The sequence below is a fragment of the Armigeres subalbatus genome, chromosome 2 (genome assembly GCF_024139115.2).
Source record: "Armigeres subalbatus isolate Guangzhou_Male chromosome 2, GZ_Asu_2, whole genome shotgun sequence".
Classification (NCBI taxonomy): Eukaryota; Metazoa; Arthropoda; class Insecta; order Diptera; family Culicidae; genus Armigeres; species Armigeres subalbatus.
The window spans coordinates 122,244,992-122,265,359 of record NC_085140.1 but is presented as its reverse complement, the minus strand read 5'-3'; the positions used below and the strand labels follow the sequence as shown (position 1 = coordinate 122,265,359).

The 20,368-nt window shown below is 41.0% G+C and overlaps 3 protein-coding genes and 1 long non-coding RNA gene across 5 annotated transcripts in view; 1 reads left to right on the top strand and 3 right to left on the bottom strand.

Moving 5' to 3' along the window:
- LOC134210765 (uncharacterized oxidoreductase YjmC) overlaps positions 1 to 9,509 on the bottom strand; it is a 30,024-nt gene extending 20,515 nt beyond the window's left edge. Inside the window, exon 1 of the mRNA XM_062687020.1 lies at positions 9,171 to 9,509. The gene's annotated coding sequence lies outside the window, so the exon portion shown is untranslated. The remainder of the gene's footprint in view (positions 1 to 9,170) is intronic.
- The window catches only part of LOC134210767 (ADP-ribose glycohydrolase OARD1-like), a 35,170-nt gene extending 20,758 nt beyond the window's left edge, over positions 1 to 14,412 (top strand). The window contains exons 1-3 of one of the 2 annotated variants that reach the window (XM_062687023.1): positions 9,103 to 9,124; positions 13,829 to 14,131; positions 14,186 to 14,412. In XM_062687023.1, coding sequence (XP_062543007.1) covers positions 9,119 to 9,124; positions 13,829 to 14,131; positions 14,186 to 14,335 — 459 coding nt within the window. In that variant the 5' untranslated portion in view covers positions 9,103 to 9,118 and the 3' untranslated portion in view covers positions 14,336 to 14,412. Of the gene's footprint in view, positions 1 to 9,102; positions 9,125 to 13,828; positions 14,132 to 14,185 lie in introns of those variants that run through there. The other variant, XM_062687022.1, reaches the window with a different exon arrangement.
- LOC134215042 (uncharacterized) lies at positions 6,946 to 7,856 on the bottom strand. The gene is made up of 2 exons (XR_009980010.1): positions 7,508 to 7,856; positions 6,946 to 7,243 (listed from the first exon to the last, which is right to left on the bottom strand). It is a non-coding gene; the product is annotated as an uncharacterized LOC134215042 (long non-coding RNA).
- LOC134210766 (dnaJ homolog subfamily B member 13-like) lies at positions 14,366 to 15,752 on the bottom strand. The gene is made up of 5 exons (XM_062687021.1): positions 15,630 to 15,752; positions 15,453 to 15,577; positions 15,203 to 15,326; positions 14,558 to 15,144; positions 14,366 to 14,496 (listed from the first exon to the last, which is right to left on the bottom strand). Exons 1-5 carry the CDS (start codon positions 15,695 to 15,697, stop codon positions 14,405 to 14,407), a joined length of 996 nt encoding a protein of 331 aa, XP_062543005.1. The 5' UTR covers positions 15,698 to 15,752; the 3' UTR covers positions 14,366 to 14,404.
- Positions 15,753 to 20,368: the final 4,616 nt, after the last annotated feature.

Here is a 20,368-nt window from a genome sequence, read left to right as displayed (position 1 = left end):
AGGTTTAAAAACCGAATATCGTAAAATTTGAGTGAATATAAAAGGGATTTTAGATGTAAGGTCCTTCAGATGTCCGAACATCGACTCGAATCGCTATCTTGTAGTTGCAAAAATTCGGGCGTGACTCTCCAACGTCATGAATTCACGAAATAATGAATGCACAATATCCAACGCTTGTCAGTTGAAGGAGTTGCTGAATAGTACCACCAGAAACTGGAAGAGCGGATAGGAGATGCCACCGAATCTGGCGACGTCAACAGATTGTGGGAAAGTATCCACGAAGCTGTGACTACAACAGCGCAGGAAGTGCTAGGCACTGCACAGCGACGCCAACGAAATGGTTGGTTTGATGAGGAGTGCCAGCGAGAGACGGACGAGAAAAATGTTGCGAGGAGTCGAATGCTGGTGGCTCGAACCAGTTTCAATAGAGAGCGGTACAGTGTAGCAAGGGCAGAAGAGAAACGAATCCTCCGCAGAACAAAAAAGACAATACGAAGAGAGTGTGATAGCTGAAGCGCAGGAGAACATGGATAGAAACGATATGCGGAGGTTTTACGCAACTGTCAATAACGCGCGGCATAAGACTGTGCCGGTGCCCGCCATGTGCAATGACCGAGAGAGGAATTTGCTGACAGACAAGACTATGGTGGCAGCCAGGTGGAAGGAGCACTTCGAAGATTTATTGAACGGTGAAAATAAAGGTGTATTATGGAGCAGGATGGACATAGCCGGCGACGGTCAAGCTGTGGAACCGCCAACGCTGGGCGGGGTTAAGAAGGCTCTAAATGAGCTGAAAACAGTAAAGCTGCTGAGAAGGACGGTCGGAAGGAGATCCCGGTCGAGCTTCTCAAACACGGAAGTGAGCAGTTGCATCAATCAATCCACCACATTATCCAGAAAATATGGGAGGATGAAGAACTGTCTACCGGCTGGTTGGATGGCCTCATATGCCCAATCTATAAGAAAGGGCACAGACTAGAGTGTGCCAATTACAGAGGGATCACTCTTTTGAACTCGGCGTACAAAATCTTGTCGCGTATCCTGTTTAACAGACTGAGACCGCTTAATGAGTCATTCGTCGGCGAATACCAGGCAGGTTTTCGTGAGGGCCGATCAACGACGGATCAGATGTTTAGCCTGCGAATGATCCTTGATAAATTCCGGGAGTACAACTTGAAGGCGAAACTGATTAGGCTGATACGTGCAACGTTGGATGGTTCGAAATCAAGTATTCGGATTGCAGACGAAGTGGCAACCTCGTTTGTGACCTTAGACGGATTGAAGCAGGGTGATGCACTTTCGCATTTATTGTCCAACATTGCAGTCGAAGACGCTATTAGGAGATCTGGGAGATTGGAGATCTGGAACGGCACTATCATCTCATATGGTCGCATATGCTCCTGGGCTTTGCGAACGACATCGACCTTATTGGAATCGATCGCAGAGCAGTAGTGGAGGCTTTTTTCCCACTGAAGAGGGAGAGGACAAGGATAGGCTTAACCATTAACTCTTCCAAGACAAAGTACATGGTGGCAGGTAGCGATAGAGGAAGACCTAATGGTGTTGGTGCTGAGGTAGTGCTTGATGGGGAACTTGGAACGCTTGTGACATGTGACATTGACGTTTCCGTAAAGTGAAAAGACGTAGTGTAGTGTTAGAAAAGTAGAAAAGTTGTAGTGTTAGCCCAAGAGTGTGTAGAATAAATTGACAGCATATAATATAAATTCAAGTCATATGAATAATTTGGTAAAAAACAAGCTGGTTTGAAAAAGTGACATACAGTGTATATGCGTAACTCCCTGAAAAGCTCGATATGCATGGCTATAAACTTTAAAGTAAGCAACGTAACGTAACGCTTACGATTCTATGGTTTGAAATTTGATAATGAAATACGGCAACAATGTATAAACATCGGACATAAGCGTACCCATCCATCACTACCGGAACATGTGTCATATACCTTTAGATATGAACAAATGCACTAAGCAACCAGTGGATTAAAATGTACTGTCTTGAACTGTAAATCTGTTGATGGTCACGTGTTGCATATGTGACGGTCATGCAACACAAATTATTGTAGCATGACAGAAAAAAAAGTCATAAGCTACCGTGACATTTTTCTATGCGACATAATATGTGTCACAAATGAAACTAATGGAATATAATTTTGAAGGTGATGAATGCATCACCAATGGAGCTAAATATTTGAAAATAATACAGTTAATAAAGCTGAGCTCTTTACGCGGATTTTGGGATTTATAACTTTAATTTCCTATTTTACGGGAAATGAACAATAATTACAATATTATGAAAACTCGATTTGCATATACACAGCAAGTGAAAGATTTAAGAAAGATGAACGGTTTACCCAAAATTTAAACAAAATGTTTTTTTTCTTTCACGCAAGTAAAAACCACTAGAAATCGATTTCGTTGAGCCGTTTCTTAAGTTTATTTTAAAATTCACGTTCACGGATTATCGATATTGAATTATTAGCTTTTTTCGGCGTGCATCTTTTTCAAAATCAATTAGGACCATTTGAAAAAAAAATCCAAGCAATATGACCATAACATGTGTCCTTGAAAGTGTTTATGCTGATATTTTTTCAAGAAGTATGCTGTTTGTGCTGACGACGTTCGTTCTCACATTAAAAATTCTAAGCTAACATCTAGCGTTGACTACGACTTCAGTATATGTGCCTACTATAGTATCAATAAACGGATCGCTATCCTGAACTGCAATCAGGTTACGAATTATGCTTCTATCAATCATTCCGTTACCACGATCTATAGTGCCGTGATCCGGGGGAACATTGATAATTTTTTTAATTGTTTTGTACATATTTCCTCCGTAAGTGGCTTTTCTCATATTTTTAAAACGAGTACTGCTACATGTATAACGTATAAGGCAATTGTTCTTGGTATTTTTTGACTCTTCAATTTGGGGTAACTTTGATCATCAAACTACAGACAAACAGACATAACACTCGTCAAATTTCCATCGTTCACTGATTTACTGTCAATTCAAATAATCATTAGTTGGCTAATCGATCACTCTTGGCGCTCGCATCGGATTTGCTCTAGTTTGACGTTTACTCACTACCGCCATCTGGCTCGTGATTTGCCCAACTAACTGAAATCAACAGATGTCGTTAGTATTTGAACGACGATGAATGTGATGAGTGAATTTTCAATGTGTTATGTTTGTTTGTCTGTGATCAAACGTTTCAATCATTTATCTATGTATAAGGGGCCGTCCACAAAGTACGTCACACCTCTAGGGGGAGGGGGGTTCTGAGCAGCGTGACGATCCATACAAAAATTTTGGGGGTTTGTTACAAACAATGTGACGAAGGGGGGAGGGGGGTTTGAAAATCACCAATTTTTGGGTGACGTACTTTATGGATCTTCCCTAAGCAAGCGTCGGTAAACGCCTTAAGGTAGGCAATTATAGTTGGAATGCATCGATTGTTTGGACAAAGGTATCATCACCGCTAGTGGAATTAGGAGTAACTGGGGTAATATGCACCCCCGGTGAAAAACGACTTTTTGGCATATTCCGAACTACATGCGCTGTTGTTAGTACTCTGGAAAAACTGCTGAAAATGTATTAAAAATGGCAAATGGGTCGTTTTGCCCCGAGGGTGCATATTACCCCAGTTTCCCTACCTAGGTTTTCAACAATAAAAATCAAAATTTTGAAATAAAAAATGTGGTTCAACCAAGAAAATAATATTACTTATCACACAATTATACGTACTAGCCTATTTTTTTTGTTTTTATATTGGTTTTTAGTGCTTTTTTTTTAAATATCTAGAAATATCAATTTTGTTTAGTTAGATTAGATAATCAAAAACAGGTTAAAAATAAATCTGGCTCGAATAGTTGAAATATTTAATTATTTAAATGATTTTTAAGTCTGTAAACACGTTCTTAGTATTATATTTAGCAGTAATAGCTTTTAAATATATAAGAAGTGTCTCATCGTTTGACGATTTATTGTTTTGAGAAATCTTACTCGGGATATAAAATGACGATACACTCAGTACGAAAGTGAATTCTCCGGGGTTTGAACCCCCTCCCCTATGAAAAGTTGTTTCATTATAAATTATTTTTGTTCTTACACCACCTGCCATAAGCCTTTACGTAATAAGTGTGGAGCCAAAGCAGTCAAACGAAACAAATTGTTTATTAATTTACTTTTTCTAAAAGCATCATAGCTTTTATGACTACTCAGAACATTCATTTTGCACTACCATCATAATAGATAGCGATACATTCACAGGCGGCACGAATATTGTCACATGATACGAACGACTCGCGGGTAATACATTCATTGCCATGAATGGCATGTGTCTACAACACTATAATTGTCACAAGAGAATGTTGTGCAACATACTGTCCGGTACAAACAATGTGACATGATAATAGCAGCAAAAATGTACTGTACGAATCACTGTAAGCAACTTCGAGTATTTTTGGCGAATGTGTTAGGACACATCGTAGCGGCATCCGGCATCCGGCATCACCAACTGGTACCAGAACCTACAGGAGTAGGTTCGATCAACGTAGCAGCGATTCCCGGTGACATGATAAGGCCAGTGAGTAAGCGGGTGGCACCGCCCTCTGCTGGTCAAAAATGTCACCGGAGGAAGCAGAGGTTCCCGACGGCTTCGATGGCGAGCAAGCGGATAGCACCGCATTTTGCTCCGCCATCGAATCGCCGTCGGAGGTAGCAGACTTAGCTCCGATAGCAAGTAGCGTGCTACATCGCTCACTGCTAATCGTAGCTTCAATGGTTCGGTCGCGACAGTATTGCTGCTGCGAATAGTGCCTTTTACGGATTACGTAACCAGCCCTAGCAGCACAGATGTTCCACATAGGTTACTGCATCTCCTATGTGACCAGATTCAGTCACAATGAAGTTACGGCAACCATTTTAGTCTGATTTGTGTTGCTTGGGAGCTTAGGTCCCGCAACATGCAGACGGAAACGAAATTTGCTCTATACAAAACTCTGATTCTATCAGTGGCCCTTTATGGACATGACGTTAAAAGAGGCCGACCGGAGAGCTTTCGGGGTTTTCGAGTGAAAAGTGCTGCGTAGTATACTCGGAGGAAAATTAGAAAATGGTGTGTGGCGCAGACGCATGAATCTTTTGCTGTATCAAGTATACAAAAAAGAAAATATATATATTTTTTTCTTTATTATCGAGACTTTCAGCCCGAGGCTGGCTCGTCTCGAAAAAGAAAATATTCTGAATGGTATAAAAACAGCAGACTTCAGTGGGCTGGTCACTTAGTGCAAATATCGGGAGAAAGAATAGCGAAAACAACATTTAACAGAGGACCAGATAGGGGCCGGCGACTTCGTGGAAGGCCACGAACATGCTGGCTGCACGCGGTGGAATCGGACCTGGGGACCCTGAACGTTCGGGGAAACTGGAGGAACATCGTCCAAGACCGACGATTATAGAGCTCTACAATACGCCAGGCATAGGAGTATCGACGCTGTAGCCAACAAGGTATCCAGGTAGGTAACATCGATACGTTGCATTTGTTTCAAAAATGGGTTGAAATGTGTTAAATTTGTGATGTTTGTCCGTGAATCATCCCAATTACATCGGAAAGTGCAATGGTTGATACGTCAACTATTAAATCATGGGTAGTACGTACGTTCCTTATGTCCTCATTATTCGCAAATTAAGAAATAAACAAGATATGTTGCACTCATACCGCTGATATTACTATATATGAAATTTCTGCCTTAGAATTTACGACACCGTCATTAGATTTGGAATGCGCATTATTCTCCATCGACTTTTCTCTCTTTGTTTGCAGATGTTTTTCGATCGCACTTCCGTCAGGAAACAATAACTCGCATTAACTGTGAATCCCCGTTTTCAGAGGGGAGATTTAAATACGTCTTAATTTTATTCCGGACAAAGAAACATCACAAAAAATTAAGACAAGAATAAAATCAGCGGTTTCCGAGTTGTGGTCCATTGGTGAGATTAATTTAGGGCCGATGTCCACGTAGCGGTTTTTCAAGCTGCGTTGACGCAGCGTTACTCGGCGTTGAATGAGGCTGGGAATGCACACGACAAGCGGTAATTTGCCGCAAAACTTCTACCGTCAAATCTATCTGTCACGCCAAATGTCATTCGTCTGCCAGCTGTTGGCAGTCTGTCATTTTCCATTCTCTTCCAATATGAATCGAGTTATCGATTCACATGAAGACATCAAACGTCAAATATTTAAAGTAGGGGAAAGGAGGCTTTGGCAGGTTTTGTTCTATTATTGTCCAGGGGGTTTTTGTCAACCGAATTTTATGACATTTTCCCACAATATACTTTTATATGCAAAGAATGTTTAGGCCAAATTTGAGCATAATCAATCATAAAAAAAACCCTGACAATAATAGAACAAAACCTATAAAAGTTTGATTTTGATTTGTATGAAACTCATTGCCCCCGAACAAGAATCGATGGGTAATGCTATTAAAAACATGTCATGAGTTTTTACATACCTATATGATGGCAGACTAGAGACAGTAACTCAGTATTATCCCAAAATAAAAAGTTCCATTGATGCTATTTAGTAGAGAGTAGAAAAATCAATTCACTGTCGATTTAAAAGTCTCCCATTACTTCTAAAATGAAAAGTTTGAACTTTCGAAATTAATTGTAGATCTGTGAAATTTAAATCGTGCAACACAATCCGATTGTTTAAAAACACGTTCTCAATACAGACAGAGAGGCAGAAATTTGGTATTGATTTGCATAATCCCAATATATTTTTTACAATCATAATAAATAAATATTGTTACAATGTCATAATGTTCTTTATTTCCAACATAAATTTATTACTTCATATGGGGAGATTAATCTTGAAAAATAGTGGATCCAAACATTTAATTGTCTTGTCTTGTGATATACGGGGTACGATTTTTCATAAGTTTCATTTATTTATTTATTTATTTATTTACGAATCATTTTATTCCCTAATAAAAAAGTCATTAAACATTTTGGTCTGATACTGCAGCCGCTCTTACATATTTGGTACTCTAAATAAATTTTCACTCCACTGCAACACGGACCGATCGCAGTACCGTTGCCCACAACACTAGAAGAGTCGCACTGATCAAGGGGTCTTACTGTGGCTCGCCACCATCTCATCATCTGGTCTCGTTTCTTTTTAAAATTGCAATCCACATGGTTTGACGACATGCTTCCGTTGACATTCCTAGAAACATGTACATCTATCAGCAATAGAAAAGCTAAGATATTGTGTAATTTATACCGCTTTTTATACCGAAGTTGGATTTATCTCCAGATACAGGCAACTTTCCCAACTTCGGAAGTAGTGCGCTGGATTCCCCTAAAGATGCGCTAAACAACGCATCAATTAGTTTGACAAATAAAACTTCGGAAGAAAGTTCGGTTCGGAAGTCCCGACTTCCGAATTCTAACTTGGTGCTACGCCGACAATATACGGTATCAAACTTACATTTTATAACTTTTCCCATGGCGGAACTGCTATCGCCTTCTTTGGTGTATACAGAGTTCCGCGAAATGCGCTTTTTTGGTTGAATTTTGCCTGCTCCATCATTCAGTCCAAATTTGTCTCATCGCCATTTGTTCGGAAATTAATTTATTTTGATAAAGTTAGTACAATACAATACAATCAACGTCACTACACTATCGCGCACATATTTCCGTTGACTTTAACTCTATTCGCCACCCTGGGATGTTTGCTTGTCAGTTCTTTCCAGAGGTGTTTTGATCACGACTGGTATTAACATAGGAACGGAAGAAACACTTGCTGCTCCGAACTATCACTAGCACTATTTTAAAGAAGTTAGATTTGGAAACTTTTGTTATTTGCAAACTAATTTGCGAAACCAAAATGAACTGATTTGCGAAGTGTTTTGTTTGTTTTGATTTCGCTCTGACAGATTCTTTCTTTTCCCATTAGAAATCTTGTTGGAAAGAAAAATAATAGAGAAATGTCAAGAAAATACTCGCGTGCACGCTGCGTTCCTGTGGAATTGCGGTGACTGTGCGGTAGCTCTCGCCGCAAATAAGACGCGATGTCGACGCCGCGTTAACGCAAGTGCGTGTGCATGATTCTATTGATGTTGGGTACTTCGTACCGCAATTGCGTTGACGCCGCGTGCACGCAAAGTTCAAAACCGCTACGTGGACATCGGCCCTTATTGGCATATTGCTGCATCTTCAATTCATTGGCTCTGATCTTAAGTTGCGTTGTAAGTTATTTGAATTGTTATTTGTTCACACCAACCAGTAAAATAAGGGAATAATGGGAATAATGAAGAACCACTGAACAAACTGTGTGATGTTGTGTTTGCGATGAAGTGAACAGGTTTTGCTGTGTGCTGATTTTCGGAAGGGATACACATTGCGAGAAATGAAGATTTGGAAGAAAGTCGATTTTTTGTATGTAAACTGCCTTGAAGACGCGTAGCACATACGCGTAAGTTTGTTCTGCAATTTTTGTCAAAATTGTATACTGCGCTGTCTTTAGCACAACAAATACATCAATCTCTTATTTACTCGATGTTCTATAATAGCTATAATAGCTTGAAATTGAAAAAAAAAACATCTAATTCGATATCTTTTCTTACTCAATTGGAATGATAAATTTCGAAAATTAAATTAAGAAATTTCACTGAATAACAACAGTTCATATGCCCTTGTGGTAAGCTATCTGGTTTATTTTCTATTAATTTCGTTATTTTCATTATTTCATTCGACTAGTAAGATCTTAATAAATAAAACAAACATCATTCATGCACTGATATATCAATTGCATTATGTGGCTATTTGATTCATTCACCTATGGAACATAGATTTTATATTCTGAACACTACTCTTTTCTTCATTTTTCCGTTCGAATGTAATTGTAGGTACGTGGAATCAAGTATACATCCTATTGCCTCACAATAGAAAGAAAGCTATCCATAGTTCTTCAGTAAGTAATAACAAATCTGCAAAGCACCAACTATATAGTCATAATCATCACATGTAACTATTTCAATCTAGTTACGTAATTTATCACTCAATCAATTCGTGTTGGTTCTGCAACATTTTTGATGGAATGCAGGTATGTAGGTATAGCATAATTCAGCATAATTAAAATATTCACTTACACGCACTGCACGATCACGATGGTCGACGGCGGTCGCTACTTTAGGGCTTGCCCCTGCTTGCTTTTGGATTCGCTAAATTGATGCACAACGGCGGTGACACGATAACTCTAGAGGTGACCCGGCTACCTCGAAGAAGAACCTACACTGGGCACCAGCAGTAAGAAACGCAACCACCACCCAACTGTGCGTCGTTGCTATGGATATGAAAAATAGAAAGCCACACACGCGGTATGGATTTTGAACAATCCTAAAAATAAAACTTTATTCGCCTTAGGTAGGTAGATCAGTGTCAAGTGGGTGGTGCGTCCACTACGCGAACTAAGTTACACTGAACTGTGCGAAGTGTTCCTACACGGAAGAGGACCCCGTCCTGCTCGACTGATGGGAAGTTAATTGAGAAATCGATAGCGTGCAGGATCTGAATGTAGGTCAAGCCCCTTTCGGAAGCAGCGTTCTGCAGCGCTGATGCAAGTTTGGATATTCGATTGCAACACTTGCATACATACGATGACATCAAATCCGGCATCGTTATTTGCACGTGAACTAGTACCAAGAACACATTTTGAATTTCTCGAAATTGGATACGAACAGTTTCTGGTGTTCGTCAAGGCCAATTGAGTTGTAAACCATGTGAGCGCGACTACAACAGCACATATACGATTTCGCTTCTATGGGTAGATATACGACAACAGGTTGGTTGGTCGACGCGGTACAGAGCGGTAGCATTGCTCTTATGAAACCGCACGGTATGGGGACCATGTGCGGCTGACTCAGCAGCACAACCACCCGTAGAAGTTTGTTTACGTTTCGGTCGCGAAGAAGCATCATTCGCCGTACCGGAGGCAACCACTACCAGTTGGAAGCAGCTGATTGAATGTGTTGTTTACTACATTTGGATAAACGTGGATAGTTGGCGGGGAAGTTATCCATGAATGAAACGCGATCAACCGCAAGTGCGCGTGTGCAGAATTTACAGTGGAATAGTTGTATGTTGTTCAGGGTGCTGGTTGGGATTTATTGCTTTTGAAGGTATCACGCGACAAATTTTAACCGATTTTGTTGACTATTTTTAGTCAATAAGATTCCTAATCTGCTAGTTCCATCAGTTCAATGAAATATCAAAAGTAATATGTGTTAACGATCTTCTGATATCAGAATACCCGAGTTTGGCAGATTAGACGAATTTGGTGGACGGACGTTTCTTATTAATAAGGAAGAATACTGTTTAGGCCTCACACAAAATGCACCAGCTTGGGCTAAACAATTTATTATTATTATTATCAATTTCAATCAAGATTAAAAGTATCAGTTGATAACGATTCGATTTGATTTCAGTTGCTCGTTTAGTATGTGACCGCAACTACTCAGAAATAATTTCAGAATTCCCCGATAAAATGGGTAGATGATATTTAAGACATTGGAGATCAATGACTGATGTAAATGAGTGCATTATTACAGAAACAATATTATATTAGGTCGATACATTTCGAAGGGTATTTAAATCTCGTCAACAACTTGACGACGGTATTTTCAACTCTTTCAGTCTTTATGATAAGCTAAAATGGGTTTTGCGTCAACTATCCGACGTTTCGGTGTTTATTACATCTTCTTCAGGGATTTAGAGGCTGCGTTTTGTTGTACTTGTGTGTGACATGTTGCTGTCTAAGAGTTCTACTAATGGCGTCAAACTACGGTGCATGTGTTTCAATTTTGTGCACTCCTCTGTTCTATTGAAATATTTCTACGAAAAGCATTGTTGCTTTCGCACCTTTTATTATTTTTTATTATCAGACTAAGGTCGGAGTGGCCTGTGCTGCACATAAAAGTCTTCTCCATTCAGCTCGGTCCATGGCTGCACTTCGCCAACCACGCAGTCTGCGGAGGGTCCGGAAATCGTCCTCCACCTGATCGATCCACCTTGCCCGCTGTGCACCTCGCCTTCTTGTTCCCGTCGGATCGTTTTCGAGAATCATTTTCACCGGATTACTGTCCGACATTCTGGCTACGTGCCCGGCCCACCGCAGTCTTCCGATTTTCGCGGTGTGAACGATGGATGGTTCTTCCAACAGCTGATACAACTCGTGGTTCATTCGCCTCCTCCACGTACCGTTCGCCATCTGCACCCCACCATAGATGGTACGCAACACTTTCTTTTCAAAAACTCCCAGTGCGCGTTGGTCCTCCACGAGCATCGTCCAGGTCTCGTGTCCCTAGAGAACTACCGGTCTTATAAGTGTTTTGTAGATAGTCAGTTTGGTACGGCGGCGAACTCTATTCGATCGGAGCGGCTTACGGAGTCTAAAGTACGTACGATTTCCAGCCACTATGCGCCTCCGAATTTCTCTGCTGGTATCGTTATCGGCGGTCACCAGTGAGCCCAAGTACACGAATTCTTCAACCACCTCGATTTCGTCACCACCGATAGAAACTCGTGGTGGGTGGCTTATATTGACCTCTCTTGAGCCTCTTCCTATCATGTACTTCGTCTTCGACGTGTTGATGACTAGTCCAATCCGTTTAGCTTCGCTTTTCAGTCCGATGTAGGCTTCCTGCATCCTCTCAAAGTTACGTGCCATAATATCAATGTCGTCCAAACCAAATAACTGGACGGACTTCGTGAAAATCGTACCACTCGTGTTAATCCCTGCCCTTCGTATTACTCCCTCCAAAGCGATGTTGAATAGCAGACACGAAAGACCATCACCTTGCCGTAACCCTCTACGCACATCACCCGATCCATCGTCGCCTTGATCAACCTTATCAGTTTATCCGGAAATCCGTTTTCGTGCATTAGCTGCCATAGCTGGTCCCGATCGATTGTATCATATGCAGCTTTGAAGTCGATAAATAGATGATGTGTGGGCACGTTGTATTCGCGGCATTTCTGCAATGCCTGACGTATGGCGAACACCTGGTCTGTGGTAGAGCGTTCACCCATAAATCCCGCCTGGTACTGCCTCACGAACTCTTTTGCAATTGGTGTTAGTCGGCGGCATAAAATTTGGGAGAGTACCTTGTAGGTGGCGTTCAGCAATGTTATTGCGCGGTAGTTGCTACAATCCAGCTTATCGCCCTTTTTGTATCTTCCTGCTAGCGCTTTTTCCTCCGGAAAATCGAGTTTTGTCTATTCCGCACCCGTTCCGCACTAACTGCTCACATTCGCCGTCATACCAGTCGTTTCTCTGATCCGGAGCCATCGTGCCTAGTGCAGCAGTTGCGGTGCTTCCAATGGCGGATCGAATATCTCTCCAGCCATCTTCAAGAGATGCTGCGCTTAGCTGCTCTTCCGTTGGAGTGCCACTTCCAGCTGCTGCGCGTAGTCTTGGGCTGATCTACCGTCTTGTAGCCGCCCAATATTAAGCCGCGGCAGACGACTCCGACGCGTGTTGATCACCGTCGAGAGTTTTGAGCGCAGACATACTGCAACAAGGTAGTGGTCGGATTCAATATTCGCACTGCGGTAAGTGTGTACGTTCGTGATGTCGGAGAAGAATTTACCGTCGATTAGAACGTGGTCGATTTGGTTTTCCGTTACTTGATTAGGTGATTTCCATGTGGCCTTGTGGATATTCTTGCGGGGGAAGAAAGTGCTTCGGACTACCATTCCGCGGGAGGCTGCAAAGTTTATGCATCGTTGGCCGTTGTCGTTCGATACGGTATGCAGACTATCCGGTCCGATGACCGGTCTATACATTTCCTCCTTTCCTACCTGAGCGTTCATGTCACCGATCACGATTTGACGTCCCGCAGAAGGCATCCATCGTATGTTTGCTCCAGCTGCGGCAGTGCACGTTGATGATGCTATAGTTGAAGAAACGGCCTTTAATCCTCAGCTTGCACATCCTTGCGTTGATTGGCTGTCACCCAATCACGCGTTGGCGCAACTTTCCCAGCACTATGAAGCCGGTCCCCAGCTCGTTGGTGGTGCCACAGCTTTGGTAGAAGGTAGCTGCTCGATGACCGCTCTTCCACACTTTCTGTCCTGTCCAGCAGATTTCCTGCAGCGCTACAACGTCGAAGTTGCGGGTATTTAATTCATCGTAGATTATCCTGTCGCAACCTGCGAATCCTAGCGACTTGCAGTTCCATGTTCCAAGCTTCCAATCGTGATCCTTTATTCGTCGCCTAGGTCGTTGCCGATTGTATCGAGTCGTTTTATCTTCTATGTCGTTCGTAATAGTTGTTTATAAAGGCGGCTTATTGGGCCTGCGCAAACCTCCTGTCTCGTCGGAGGGCCGTCGTGTCAGGGCTGTTTAGCCACCTAACACCAGGACTTGGGCTTGTGCGCTTTGAGCGGCACACGGTCGCTTTGGCGGAGCCTACTTGCGGAACTGTCAAACCCCACCACATCCTGGGCAGGCGCCACAACTCGCAGATGGCCTGGGGAGGGATCGTCAAGCCCTTGGACATAGTCCCTGCTGCCGCTTTCGATAAAAGCTGTGGTAATGTTTTATCGCCCGCGCACTTCGTGTAGTCGTTATGTTTATGATTTTACAAATATTTAAAGGTACCAACTGATGTTTCCCCTTAGTTATAGTTTTCTAGAAATAAAAGGGGGGCGTTTTGGCCAGGTGGGGCGCATCATACCGTCTTTCCCTATTGAACAACTTTTCATTCAACCTAAATATTAAATTAATAGTTCTTTTCCTTCTCCACAGGCTTCCAAAATGGCGGGATGCGTTCGGGAAATCGAGGGCGATCTGTTCGCCGCTCCCAAGGATCACTCCCTGGCGCACTGTGTCGCTGCCGATTTGAAAATGGGCGGTGGCATTGCGGTAAAATTCAAACAGGTTTTCAAACAGGTCGATGAACTCAAGGCCCAAAAGGTTGGCGTTGGCGGGGTTGCGGTACTCAAGGATGGCGAACGGTTCGTGTACTACCTGGTCACGAAGCGTGGTTCGATGGACAAACCGACGTATGGCGATCTAACGAACTCGCTGGACGCCATGCGGAAACATATGGTAGGATGAAGGTCAAGGTTGAAACGGATTTGTTTTACGTTTAAACATTTTTAGGTTGCAAACGGTGCTAAAAAGCTGGCTATACCAAGGATCGGGTGTGGCATTGATGGACTTGAGTGGTCAAAGGTAAAAGGTATTCTTAATTCTACTTTTGAACAAGACAAAGATGTTGAAGTTGTTGTGTTTAATTTTGTTCCAAAATAATTATATTTCAACTAATTTGTACAATTAAAAATCTCATGTTCCTTCGTAGTGAATAAATTGATCAATCCTTCATTCAATATTGCTAGTGGCTTCATTAACCTCGTCGAATAAATGCCGAAATTTTTCCCTGAGGTTCTTAGATATGAAACTGGGAAACGATACTAAAAGAAAAAATGAAATCAATTTATATTCGATGGGTACAACAAACAGGAACATACGTACTCGAAAAAGTTATATGCAAATCGCCTCGCTTAGTCTGGTTCTCCGAATCAGGTATTGGCAATCCTTCACCTTTTATGATTTTCAAATAACCTGGATGGACAACGTCTACAATTTGTATCACAAGTTTCCTACCATCAACGCCAACGAATTCCAGTGGAAACCCAATAAGGGCGTCTTTCAGGCTTATCCGCACCTCCATGTGTAGATCCGCCCCTTCCCTCTGGAACCGTTCATGTTCCCGCTCTCGCACCACGAATACAATATCCGACGGAAAAGTCTTCGGACTACAGTTACCGGCTCCCTCGAAGCGAATCCTGGCTCCGGTAGCAATTCCTGCCGTTATGGGAACAGTAATGGTTTCCTCTATCATCTTTGTTTGGACTTGAACTTCGTCGACGAACTCCTCACGTGTGATTTTCATCTTCTTGATAGCACCGTGGTAGATCTCTTCCAGCTCGAGATCGACATATTGCTCGATGTCTGGTGCCTTGGTACGGACGAGGCTGGTGTCGTTCTGGCAAAGAGGCGGGGGATTTGTGACTGCATCAATCAGATCTCCGTAGGGTGAATAGGTGGCAAAGAACTCCCTGGAAATGTAAATCATAAATTAAATTGAATTTGGAGCTTTAAGTATGATGTATTAACTTATAGATCTTCATACAATCGTTTGAAAATTTGTACGGTTGTACAAATCCGGTTGGAGTCACGACACCCGTTTTCAATCCCTCCTCTCCATAAAGGTCGTAGATTCGTTTCCTTAGGGGGTTTGCTTGAACATAAATTTTGAAATAGTTTTTCTTTTATAAATACTAGCATTCGGCGAGATTGATAGGTCTCAGCGGAACAATTGAAAAACATCAGGCGAAGAAAAAAATACTAGCATCAGTAATCTTACAAAGTACGTCAAAAGCCTCATTCAGTAGTTCCCAGTAATGAGGCAACGACATCGATCGAAATGGTATTTCTGGAGTATCATGAAAATCATTCTTGGGGTGGCAGCGAACGGCCCATTTTCGATACCTAAATAAAACAAGTTTAAAAACGAGAATGTGTATTGAAGGGAAAAACCTACGCTAGCCGAATTTCAATTTCGGACGCACTTCTAGGAATGTCCAAAATAGCATAGTAATCAAATCCCATGGTTCTTGATAGAAACAATTACATATACAACTGTAGCCTACTAGATCAAAATGTTTTCAGCCTATTTTATTTAACGTTAAATTTATATTTATTTTTGTTGTTTTGTGTTTAACAAGATAAAAGTGTTTAGCTCATCAGTCTTTCTTTTTTGTTCAGCTGGGATTTTGAAATGAAAGTTTTAACACATTCTTGTTAGAATGTCCTACATTTTTGCCTTTTAATGCACTTTTGAATTGATCTTAAAGCGTAGTATGGACTTCAACTGGGCCCTCCTTAGCTGTGCGGTAGAATGCGCGGCTACAAAGCAAGACCATGTTGAGGATGGCTGGGTTCGATTCCCGGTGCCGGTCTAGGCAATTTTCGGTTTGAAATTGTCTCGACCTCCCTGGACATAAAAGTATCATCTTGTTAGCCTCATGATATACGAATGCAAAAAATGGTAACCTGGCTTAGAACCCTCGCAGTTAATAACTAGGGAAGTGCTTAATGAACACTAAACTGCGAGGCGGCTCTGTCCCAGTGTGGGGATGTAATGCCAATAAGAAGAAGAAGAAGGACTTCAAAAGTTTGCAAAAAGATAGGACAATATATAGGAAATGGTCAAGGAATGTTACTGACATTCCTTGAGCAGCATTTATTGTGCTTCCAGTTGAAAACCGAAGTGAGCTCTCGCGACGATTGAGTTTTTCCTTATTTCCTGATGTCGCAACTGCATCACGACTAGTGCGCATCTATGCCACCGCCGTGCGCCATGATGCGCACTAGTCGCGAAGTAGTTGCGACAAAAGGAAACAGGAGAAAACTGGATTGTCGCGAGAGCTCACTCGGTTTTCAACTGGAAATACAATAAACATTCGCGATGCGCTCATGGCGTCTTGTGGGTAAATTTACATTATTTACACCCACCTGAGACCACCTGAGAAGTTTGTTGGCTTGATTTTGACAATGACAACACAAAAGTCAGTTGTGCTATGACTTTCGTTTTCATTGAGGTTTAAGAAAAAAGTATTCAAAGAAACATTCGAAATGATGAATCCATGCGGCATTTTGAGTTGTAATGCTAAACAGTCAGACCCAAGAGTGTTCTTGCTTCAAATTCCTACAGGGAAAACAGATTTTCAAATTAGAAGAAGACAGTTGTGGATCAAAGCTATTGGCAGAATCGACCTAGACCAGAGCATAAAATATTCATCTTCATGAAGCAACTTCGGTCCGAATTTTGACAAACATCGCATGAATATTCAAAACATAGAATGACATAGTCAGACGACTACTCCACGAACTCATTCATTCGACTGTCACTGAATGTGTGTACTATGTGCAGAATAAAACATAATTTGCATTGTTTATGTTGATGTTTACCACTGAAAGTGCCTCGCGGATGAAAATCGGATTCAGTCCTGTGTGATAAATCACTTTACTCATTTGAAACGTGTTCAGATTTCAGATAATTTATCAATTTGTAAAATGTGCATAAATATTCAATGACTAATATTCAACTGAATATTGACTGTCCAGAGCCGACTATGAATGTGTCGGAAGTGAACTGACAAATGAAGAAAAATGGACTTCACTAAAAAATTTCGATTATTTTACACTCTGACCTAGACTATGGCTATGCAAAATTTTGTAGTCAGCACTCCGAAACAGGTATTTCAAACCGAAAAACATAATGCTGGAACTTTGTACATTTGAGGCAAATCAGCGAAATTCAACGAAAATTGCGAAGCGATCAAAGTTGTACAACATGTCGGAGCGTGTATGGGGCCCCTAACGAACGAACAGAAAGTCGACAATCTCAATCTGCGATGGATTCAAATAACAACGAATTACTATCCGAAGGTAACATTACTCATTTAATTTTGAAATTATTTTGCTTATTCCTGGAGTATTACAGTCGAGGCCGACGACAAATATGAAATGACAGTTTTTGCTTTCAACGAAGTGTCTCCGAATTTAGTTACTGAGAAGCTCAATGAACCAAAGGAATTCAATGTTTTATTCGAAAACAACTATGTCTTTGATGAAATGCGGAACGCGTACGATATATATTGGAAGAACGACTGGAAGACGAATTTTTGGAAGAACGTATAAACAATGAGACAAGCTGAATCGCTGACCGATGGTTACTGGGATGACATGATCGAAGAACGACGAGAAGATAAAATTAATTACTGCGTAGATGCACTAGACCAAGATGAATACAGGTGCTCCAATCTTCCAAGTTTGCGGAAGAGAAGAAGGCGGGGGTGAAAAATTCATTTTCAGTGCAAAACGAAAACAAACCGGCTGGCTTTCCCATACTAAAATCCAAGATGGCTGAATCGTGAATTTGGCAAATTGGAACACCTAATGGTGTATTTATCTTGCACTAGACTTTGAACATCAGGAGCCAGAGAATAGCAACATGACAAACACCTCGGGATACAGCCCAATTGAAGCGGTTGATCATCCGGATTTAGTAGGAGGTAACGAAGCTTCTGAAAACCAAAGATGCAGAAATCAGATTATTGCTGTCCAATGAGCAGCTCGAAGTAGCTCGAAGTTATTCCCATCCCTCTCCTGCCTATTTGCTGAAAAAAAGAGCGAGCAGGACGGGACAACTTCGAGCTACTTCGAGCTGCTCATTGGACAGCACTATGGTTACAAAGCCGCTTGGAAACCCCTAGATGTTGAGCACTGCCGTAATCTGAAAAAGTGACGTATACGCCATTTTCCAAAAATGGTGTTAACGAGTAGTATTCATCGAGCTCTTAAACAGAAAAATGGGAATCATGTAGGTTGTAAATTGGCCGATATTACAGCTCATGTGTAACAGTGGGTGTAGAGAATGAAGAAAAAACCCAACTTAATTCACCGAGTGGTGAGACTGCCTTTCTCGCATTTAGCGCATTTAGTTCGATTCCATTTTCTTAATAACTTTTAAATGCAATGGTCGATCGTTATCAAATTCAATAGTGATCAACAAGGCTTTGTCCCCTGTCGAATGCAACTTGTTGCGAGAAAATCGATTAAGAATCACTATATGAAAAAGTGGCTAATGGTTTTCGGTTTTCGGACAGACAGACATTTGTTCAGTTCAACGAGCTGAGTCGATTGGTATATAACATCATGGATCTCCGAGATTTCTATAAAAAGTTCGATTTTGGAGTGAAATGATAGCCTTTCAGTACAACTTTGTTGTACGAGAAAGGCAAAAAATGTTGTAGTAGAACAGGTGGTGAACGACTAAGTAGAGAAAAACATAACATTTGCGATAACAGTCCAAAATTAGTTGAAAGCTAAATAGTTTCTGTCGAGGTTTTCTTTTAGTGATAAACAAAATTTTTGTTGATGTTGAAAGTTCAATTCGGACAGTGGGAAACAGTAGTGGTCGGTGTTAAGGTTCATTTTATCTTACTTGTAAGCTACATATGCTTAAGTGAATTTGTGTATTCTGTGTTTGGGCCTGAAGATAGGCAATTAAAATTATAAATGAAGAAATTCCCAGACACAAACTTTATATTGCTGGTGCCACCAGGGTTGCCATTATTATTTGGGAAAAGTCTGGCATGCTACATCTTCAAAATCTGGCAAAATTTGGCGAAGAAATTCATCCTTCTCATGTTCTAAATTGTAATTTAAATGATTCTAAGCAAAAATGTGGTTTAATTATTTTTACCAGCATTAGAAATTTCTCTGTTTTGACCATCTATGTTTATCCAAATTTATTCTACGAAAAGTGGCCTGTGAAACAATTCTGTATATATCCGCAAGAATGAGATTCTTAGAGCTCATAACATTTTAAGTACTTCAGAAAATTAAGACTGAATTAAATGAAGTATAAGCTCTAAAAGTTTTAGAGCTTATAAAACAAACTCAAAATAAAAATATTCAGATTAAAATAATAAGCCCATAGATATTTCAAAAATAATTTGGATAAACATAGTTAATAATTGAATTTTACAACAAAAAGTTAGTGCCATCATAACTTTTATGAATTGTCCATTACAACAGAGGATTTTGATCGGAGCGTAACAAGTCCATACGTAGGAACAAAGACAATCTTTTGTTACTCATAGTTCGATAATGTAAACACGCAGACAGACGTTCAAGTTCGACTCACTAACTTGTGTAAAAACATGGCCGACGGATTGCCAAGTAGCAATAAGCGAAGAGATGGCGCCACATGTTAAAATAGCAAACCCGGCAATCGTTATTTGTCGTTTTGTTTTGATTTTGATTTCGTCAAAATCTTTTAGTTTCTTGATCAGATCTACTCGATGGGACTCTTAATAAAAATGCATAATCACGCACACACGCGCTTTTGAAAATGAATCTAAAATGCTAGCACGCCTGAGATGATATTTGTTACTCAGGAGGGGTTATTTCATTTTGATTTTAAATTCTTCTCCATGCCTTACTTGACTGGACTATTCGTTAGTTTTGCAATGGAAAAATCTACGGTTTTCCGTCCAGGCACATGTTTTGAATCACAATCGCCAAAAACACGCATGTGAAAGGATCTATGTAAAACAATCAACGCGAAAGTTCGAAAAGATGGTAACAGCATCCACGCAGCTTCACAATTTCTTTACCATATCGTAGCTAGAATTGCTAGTAAAGTGATTCGCTTAGCTACATTGTTAAAGTCGATTGTAAAGTCGTTCAGATAAAAATGATTTTTGCGGC